This window comes from Bos indicus x Bos taurus, chromosome 23, assembly GCF_003369695.1.
Source record: "Bos indicus x Bos taurus breed Angus x Brahman F1 hybrid chromosome 23, Bos_hybrid_MaternalHap_v2.0, whole genome shotgun sequence".
NCBI lineage: Eukaryota > Metazoa > Chordata > Mammalia > Artiodactyla > Bovidae > Bos > Bos indicus x Bos taurus.
The window spans coordinates 33,048,856-33,057,714 of NC_040098.1; the positions used below are offsets into that span (position 1 = coordinate 33,048,856).

Sequence of the window (8,859 nt, forward strand, 5' to 3'; positions counted from 1 at the left end):
CTAATAGTCTAGTTTTGAAAAAGTTGTAAAAGGGAAATGTGCCCACTCTATATGTGAATACTCTGTAAAGCCATGGAAATAAAAAAGTGTTGTTAGCATATTAATAGGAAAATGTATCTAACTTGCTGTCTACATATTCTATAAATGCATTTACAAAGCAACATATGCATATCAATATATATTATGTATGTGTACAGAGAAGAAAAGTATGCAATTATATATCATGTAATAAATTGTAGCTCCTGGTTAACATTAGAGAAAAGAGTAGAAATGGATTGGAGAAGCATTTGGTTCTTTGTGGTAATTTACTTTTACAATAAGCATATATGTTATATGAATTGTGTAATTAAACATTAAAATAGCATAAAAGGAAGCATGGTTATCATCTACAGTGATACTAGGGAACTGCCAGAAAAATGGGTCTTTAGGAGAACCTATGAACTCAATCAAAATTTGAAGTTCATATATATATTCTACCATGCTCATCTCTTTATGGTGATAATGCTCTCTATTATGTCACCTGTCCTTCTGTAGGCACCTAGTGGGTGGCAGTCCAGCCCCCACAGCCTTATTCTCTCTTTGCAGGAATTCTGCTGGGTACCTGCATCGCCATCCTGCTGGGTGGCATCATCAGTCAAACCCTCGGGTGGCCTTTTGTCTTCTATATATTTGGTAAGCTACTATCTCCCCACTCCCAGGTTTTCATATCTAGGGTGACTCTTCTGATATCTAACTGTGTGTACTTTTCTGGAAGAAATGAGTCAAGACAGAAAGATCCTAGTAAAACAAAATGTCTTAATATAATAGTTGGGAAAAATGAACCTACACCATCAAAGAATTTGGCAGTCCTCCTGCCTATGATGCATTTTTTTTAACATTTAATTAATTAATTTTGGCTGTGCTGGATCTTCATTGCTGCATGTGGGCTTGCTCTGGTCATGGTGAGCGGGGACTACTCTCTATGCATTTGCAGTGCATGAACTTCTCACTGCAGGGGCTTCTCGTTGCAAAGCGCAGGTTTTAGGGTGCACAGGCTTCAGTAGTTGTGGCACACAAGCTTAGGTGCCCCGTGGCACATGGAATCTTCCCCCAAAAGAGATCAAACCTGAGTCCCCTGCATTGGCAGGTGGGTTCCCAACCACTGAACCACCAATGAAGTCCATCATGATGCATTATTAATGCAGAATGATTAAAATCTGCTGCTCTAGCAGAAAGTAGGGGACAAACGTGAAAAGCAGTGACTTGTGAGAGACAGAAGAATCAGAGTTGAGATGGAGCTAAGAGCCCTGAAAGAGTAAGGTGGGTATAGCCAATAGGAAAGAGTACCTAATAGGAGATACCTGCACACAGAGAAAACCCTGGTTATCTACAGAGTCCTCCTTGATACTCTGCAGAGCACTGATCTAGGTATATGTGTGAGGACAATATCTGAGGCCTGGGGAGGATGGAAATCATTGGAAAAGATTAAATAGTATTCCAGTACTTATAGAGCATCATGGATAGTACCTGTTTCCACAAAGCAGACTGAAAAAATGTTTAATTCTTGGCTCATTGGGCAGGATATTCATAAATATCTTTCCTCAGTAGTGAGAAATAATTAGCTTCAGGGAACACACTATTGTGGATCTCTCTAACAAATGATGATGATAGACCTAAAAGGATCAGTGTTTCCATGTAAGATAACTGTATCCCAAAACAAAGCTCAAAAATATTTATAGAAATACAAAAATATTTAGCATCCAACAAAGTATAGTTCATAATGTCTCCATAATGGCTCCAACCATAGGTTACCAGGCATGGACAACAGCAGGAAAATATAATCCATAACAAGGAGAATAATCAATCAATCAAAACCAATCCAGAACTGACACAAATGTTAGAATTAGCACACAAGAATAGTTATTATAACTATATTATAACATAACTCTATTTGCTCAGGAGTTAAGACAAGCAAAATATATTTTTAAAAGACCCTAAATCAAACTTCTAGAGATAAAACTACATTATAAGGATTGAATTAATGACAGATGATACAACAGAAGAAATGATTAATGAACTTAAAAGTAACAGTAGAAACCATCCAGAATGAACTATAGAGAGTTAGAGGAGCATCTTTCATCTAATGAGGTGACTTTTGGTGGCCTCCTGGATAGCTTCAGCATGGAGGCCACCAGAAGGACCAAGCCATGATTAGAAACTTGGAACTTTTGGCCTCACCCTCCATCTTCCTGGGAGGAGAGGGTGCTTCAGATTGTATTAATAATCAGTTATGGCTCAGATGGTAAAGAATCCACCTGCAATGCAGGAGACCTGGGTTTGATCCCTGGGTTGGGAAGATCCCCTGGAGAAGGGCATGGCAACCCACTCCAGTATTCTGGCCTGGAGAATCCTCATGGACAGAGGAACCTCGTGGGCCACAGTCCATGAAATAGCAAAGAGTCAGACACAACTGAGCGACTAAGCACAGCACTGTATGCCTACATGATTTAGCCTCCTTAAAATCCCTAAGCTATAGGGTTCTGAGAGCTTCCAGGTTGATGAACACACCCACATGCTGGGAGGGTAGCACACACTCAACTCCACAGGGTCAGAAGCTTCTACAATCAGGACCCTTCCAGATCTCACCCTATTCATGCCATCCAGCTGTTCATTTATCATGAACCTTTATCATGTCCTTTATAATAAAGTGAAAGTGAAGTGAAGTCGCTTAGTCATGTCCTACTCTTTGTGACCCCATGGACTGTAGCCTACCAGATTCCTCCATTCATGGGATTTTCCAGGCAAGAATACTGGAGTGGGTTGCCACTGCCTTCTCCAGGAGATCTTCCCAACCCAGAGATTGAACCCAGGTCTCCCGCATTGTAGGCAGACGCTTTACTGTCTGAGCCACCAAGAAAGTCCCTTTATATTAAACCAGTAAATAAAAATGAATATTTCCCTGAGTTTTGTGAGCTATTTCACCAAATTATCAAACTGAGAGAGAGTTGCAGGAACCTCAGAATTTGTAGTAAAGTTAATTTGGGGACTCATTAGTCACAATTAGTATCTGAAGTAGGGGGCAGTCCACGTACTGAGTCCTTACTCTGTAGGGTCTGTGCTAATGCCAGATACTGTCAGAATTGGGCTAAATTGTAGACACTAGCTTGGTGTATAAAGAGAATTAGAGACTTTCTTTTTTTTTTTTTTTTTTTAGTTTTTTGAATGTTGAGTTTTCTTTTTTCTTTTTTTTTTTTTTTTGCTGTTATATATTTTCTTTTTTTTACTTTACAATATTATATTGGTTTTGCCATACATTACTCAGCCATTAAAAAGAATACATTTGAATTAGTTCTAATGAGGTGGATGAAACTGGAGCCTATTATACAGAGTGAAGTAAGCCAGAAAGAAAAACACCAATACTGTATACTAACGCATATATATGGGATTTAGAACGATGGTAACGACAACCCTGTATGCAAGACAGCAAAAGAGACACAGATGTATAGAGACTTTCTTAGTGTGAAAAACCAACACAGATAGTATCAGAAGTGTTGTGAGTAGATAAATAGTTTTCCTTTGCTGTTAAGTCAATTGCTAAGTCATGTCTGACTCTTTGTGACCCCATGGACTGCAGCACACCAGGTTTCTCTGTCCTCCACTATCTCATGGAGTTTGCTCAAGTTCGTGTCCATTGAGTCAGTGATGCTATCTGATCATCTCATACTCTGCCAATCTCTTCTACTTTTGCTTTCAATCTTCCCCAGCATCAGGGTCTTTTCCAGTGAGTCAGCTGTGCACATCAAGTGGTCAAAGTATTACAACTTCAGTTTTAGCATCAGTCCTTTCAATGAATATTGAAGGTTGGTTTGTTTTAGGATTGACTGGTTTAATCTCCTTGCAGTCTGAGAGACCCTCAGGAGTCTTCTCCAGCACCATAATTTGAAAGCATCGATTCTTTGGTATACAGCCTTCTTTATGATCCAACTCTCACATCTGTACCTGACTACTGGAAAAGCTTGTAGCTTTGGACTATATGGACCTTTGTCAGCAAAGTGATGTCTCTGCTTTATAATATGCTGTCTAGGTTTGTCATAGCTTTCCTTCCAAGAAGCAAGCATCTTCCAGTTTCATGACTGTAGTCACCATCTGCAGTGATCTCAGAGCCCAAGAAAATAAAATCTGTTACGGCTTCTACTTTCACTAAAGTTTTCCTTAGCTAATATTTAAAAAGTTGAGATACCGAGTTTAATGCCATTTCTAGGGTCTGTGATTTTCATGCACACAAATAATCAAGAAATGTAAAATAATAGGTTCTAGATCTATTAAAAAAGCTGTGATATCCATGTAAATTTTTTGAAAAAAAAGTGGAAAGAAGATATTATGAGCAAGAGCTTTTCCCAGGGCCCATGCCAGAAAATGCCCCAGTTGAAAAGAAATTCACACACGAGTTTACCAATTTAATCTCTGCTTGCAGGAGGTTTTGGCTGTATCTGCTTTCTTCTCTGGTGTGTTTTGGTTTATGATGACCCTGTCACTCATCCATGGATAAACATTACAGAGAAAGAATATATCATATCCTCCTTGGCCCAACAGGTACACATAAAACTCCAACCTTCTCCAGAGATCTTGTATCAGCATCTGAATTTATCAGAGTGACTACAAACGTGTGAGCATGTCTCAGATCTTACTATTCTGATCAGCAAATTTGTTTTCAGGTCAGCTCTACTAAGCAGCCTCTTCCCATCAAAGCTATGGTCAGATCTCTACCCATCTGGTCCATGTGTGTTTGCTGTTTCAGCCATCAGTGGTTAATTAATATAATAATTATATATGCACCAACTTACATTAGCTCTGTGTTCAACATTGATATTAGAAATGTGAGTATATTTCCCTCCAACCATTCTTCCTGTTTGCATGACTCTCAAATTACTCTGTCTTCACAAATCATTCATCTAGAAAAATTTACCTTTAATTACCAAGAAATAATTTAACAGTCATGTGAGTAGCTTGTCTGAAGGTATGATGGAAGGGACCACTGATTTTCTTAGGAAAGTATGATTTCAGAGTTGTCAGTATGATTATTAGTGATTTATCAGTATAAGGTGTGGTCTCACGGCCTTTATTATGATGGTTTAACTCAATGTTTTCCCTTCAGAGTGGTTTCCTGTCTGCCCTTCCTTTCATTATTGCCTGGGTCATTTGCCTCCTGGGAAGTTACCTGGCAGATTTCCTTCTGACCAAGAATTTTAGGCTTGTTACAGTGAGGAAAATTGCCACAGTTCTAGGTAAGAACAGGGCCAAAATATCTGATAATTTACAAGGCATACAACATCCAAAAATGTTTGTTGTTTAATTTGTCTGTTCCTCATTCCTTAGGAAATCTCCCCTCCTCAACATTCCTTTTGGTTCTGCCATACGTTGCCTCCAACTATATCATAGCAGTGAGCCTTCTGACGCTGTCCTGTGGACTAGGCCTGTTATGTCAGCCAGGGGTCTATATCAATGCCTTAGATATTGCTCCAAGGTAGGACTGTAATCTCCATTCTCATTTTCATACTTTCTGAAAAAAATTTAGCCTGCAGACTTCTGGAAGCTTCAAACTTTGCAAACTTATAAATCATGGGCAATGATGACTGTGGCCATTTTCAGGTATGTGGAGGGAAGGGCATTATTGATTTGCCTCAGTGCCTATCATGGAACATACACAGAGCAAGTCTTTTTGACATAATTGCTATTAACATATGATATATTCTGGGGCTGAAGCATGCTGCCAAACAAATGTGGATCTAGCCTGAAACATTCCTGTCACCCGCAGGCATTCGAGTTTTCTCATGGGAGCTTCAAGGGCGTTTGCACAGATATCTGCTGTCCTGGCTCCCACTGTCAGTGGATTTCTTCTCAGTCAGGTAAGGTTTTCTTGTCAGGGTCTCTTAAAATGCTCTGCCAAATCCACTCATAATGATAATAGCATAAGAAACGTTTTCACATTTTGAAGAATAAAATTACATCATGAGTAACTTTGTCATGAAGATCAATGTAGCAAAGGAAAATACAGAACAGTTTCTTTCGTGACCTCATTCTGAAACCAAAGCACTCCCTGGTGATCCACGGGTAATTTCCAGTCTTTGAAATCACACAGTGACTTACATATCCTGTGAGAAGATGATGAATCCATGCATATATGCAACTTGTCATGTCTTCTGCAACACTTTGAAATTTTCATTTGCATAACCATACAAAAGCAAAGAGATAATGAAAGCAAATATGTTTAAGTGTCTGGTACATGCAGGGAGTATTATAGGTATTTCATATACACTAAGGGTGTTCTTTGGAAGAAATGATGCTAAAGCTGAAACTCCAGTACTTTGGCCACCTCATGCGAAGAGTTGACTCATTGGAAAAGATTCTGATGCTGGGAGGGATTGGGGGCAGGAGGAGAAGGGGATGACAGAGGATGATTTGGCTGGATGGCATCACTGACTCGATGGACATGAGTTTGAGTGAACTCCGGGAGTTGGTGATGGACAGGGAGGCCTGGTGTGCTGCAATTCATGGGGTCGCAAAGAGTCGGACATGAATGAGCAACTGAACTGAACTGAATCTAATTTATTGATTCTCATACTAATTATGAAAATAAAGTATTAATATCCTCATTTCCTGATGATTAAAATCTGATAGGATGTCTTTCCACTGAGAGGATATAGAATCAGAATTCTTCTTAGACCTATCTAGCTTCAAAACCCACAGTCGTCTTCTTGCGAGATTCTTCTTGCACTGGAGAAGAAGAAATTTTATTAGTGTATATATATGTAAATATATATAGAGAGAGTCATGATTCGCACAAAAGAGAAAGTGTTTGGCACTTTGATAAATAATGACAAATGCAATTCTGGAGGTTAAATGTAAAAATCCCTAAGTCCATTTTTTAAATTAATTAATTTAAATCGGAGAGTAATTACTTTACAATATTATAGTGGTTTTATAAAGAACATTCTGAATCCATTCTGAAATTCTTTCCATCAAATTATTAAGCTGTGTTTAGGAAATGAATTTCTATATGAAGATCTACTAGTGAACATTGTCTTCTAAACTATTAATGTGAGTTTCATAGGAAAAGGGAATAAAAGGAGTAATACTTACTTGAACCTTTGTTTCCTCAGGACCCTGAATTTGGGTGGAGGAATGTCTTTTCCTTGTCATTTGTCATTAACACATTAGGACTGATCTTCTATCTTATCTTTGGAAAAGCAGATGTCCAAGACTGGGCTAAAGAAAGAAAACTTACTCATTTATGAAGGTAAAGAGTAATGATTTCATCTATGGTTAAAACCACAGAGGCACTATTTAAACTTTTTAATTTTTATTTTATGTTGGAATATTACATTTTTAACTCTATGTCATTTTTCTTTCTTAGTTACCCCACTTTGGATGGAAAGTCATTAGGTACTTTATTTCATAAATGAGAAGGCTTCAGTGGTGGACAAACAGAAAAAATTTTCCTTGCTGTAGCTCTTTTCAAATCCGAGATCATTTCTTTATTTTACTCAGACTTATTTTTGAGGAAAATATCAGATGAATGAAAATCCAAATAAAATGATAGCCAAGAAAAAAGTTGTCATCTTTACAGAATTAACAATGGATTCAAAGGAGCTGCTGTATGGGACCCAGTATACTAGATTCATAGATTTTGGATCTCTAAGCAGGAAACAATGTTTTGAAACTCTTAATGCAGGGCAATAACCTCACTAATGCAATGGTTCCTCCCATTTGCAAAAACGAATACTGATTTATATCTGTTGGGCTCAATATAGTCCGTGTGTTCCTTCCTTTGTGTGCTCCACTCCCCTCTATCCTGCTCAGGCCCCAGGAGGCTGACCTGTGTGGTTTGCACCCCACACTTTCTCTCCTGCCTTCTGCTGGATTTTCAGGAGAGGCAGGAGAGTGAGGATAGGAGTATTTATCTCTACTGTTCCTCCCTATGGAGACTGCAGGTGGCTGGTCCATCCTCTGCAGTTCACAGCTCCTAGCGAACAACCCTCTCCATACTTTCTTGTAACATCTCTCTCCCCCTGTCCTTTCAAACCTTTTTTGGCCTTTATGTTGCAAGCCCTGGAATATCTTATGGTTTTCTTCCCACTGTCTCAGCCCTATGTCTCATTTAATAGTGTCCTCAAATTACCCACTGCAATGTTTCTCCTTCTAGGATCCAATGATTTCAGTAAAGTCATATATAAAGCTCAAAACATGACATAGATCAGTATTTCTTTAAATTATAACTTGTGGTGTCAGTAGGTCATAGCATGTTCAGAGGGACCAGAACTACATTTTAGGTTGCTCCCCGTGATGATCTTTACCAAGTAGAATAGATTATAGCCATTAAGTTATTTTGTATAGAATTGATGTTATGGACACTAGTTCTGCGTGAAAAATTAGGGCAAGGATAAAGAAGGTCACATTTGAATAAGCAAGAGCAATTACTGAGATTTTCCATAGTCTAGAATCTAAACCCTTGGAACACTCGAGTAAATTAGACACAGTCCCTATTCAAATGTTGAAGATAGACATAATATACATGGCAGTGCATTATCTTAGGTACAATAGCAGGGGAACATACAGGTCATTGGAGGAGACAGATGAGGGGTTCTAATCCTAAACTGAAGAACAAAGGGGAGATCTTCTGCAGGTAATTCCTGATCTATATGTTAAATGAGGAGGGTTATGGTAAAATTTCCCATGTTGGAAAACAACTTATGCAAAAGCATGAAAGCAAGAAAAAAGATGGATTCTAAAGGGAGTCACTTGCCTACATGGTCAGTTAGTGAAGGACAGAAGATTAAGGTAGAGAGGTGAGTGTGACAGAGCATGGAGGTCTTGTTTGCC

The 8,859-nt window shown here is 38.7% G+C and overlaps 1 protein-coding gene and 1 long non-coding RNA gene across 11 annotated transcripts in view; one reads left to right on the forward strand and one right to left on the reverse strand.

Annotated features, from left to right (window-relative positions):
- Positions 1-7,785, forward strand: part of SLC17A3 (solute carrier family 17 member 3) — a 39,317-nt gene extending 31,532 nt beyond the window's left edge. For all 10 annotated transcript variants that reach the window (XM_027524526.1, XM_027524532.1, XM_027524529.1 and 7 more), the window contains 8 exons: positions 586-672; positions 4,454-4,572; positions 4,695-4,856; positions 5,135-5,264; positions 5,356-5,503; positions 5,795-5,885; positions 7,140-7,276; positions 7,394-7,785. In XM_027524526.1, the coding sequence (XP_027380327.1) occupies positions 586-672; positions 4,454-4,572; positions 4,695-4,856; positions 5,135-5,264; positions 5,356-5,503; positions 5,795-5,885; positions 7,140-7,274 (872 nt within the window). In that variant the 3' untranslated portion in view covers positions 7,275-7,276; positions 7,394-7,785. The remainder of the gene's footprint in view (positions 1-585; positions 673-4,453; positions 4,573-4,694; positions 4,857-5,134; positions 5,265-5,355; positions 5,504-5,794; positions 5,886-7,139; positions 7,277-7,393) is intronic.
- LOC113881521 lies at positions 6,571-7,205 on the reverse strand. The gene is made up of 2 exons (XR_003508050.1): positions 7,120-7,205; positions 6,571-6,753 (listed from the first exon to the last, which is right to left on the reverse strand). It is a non-coding gene; the product is annotated as an uncharacterized LOC113881521 (long non-coding RNA).
- Positions 7,786-8,859: the final 1,074 nt, after the last annotated feature.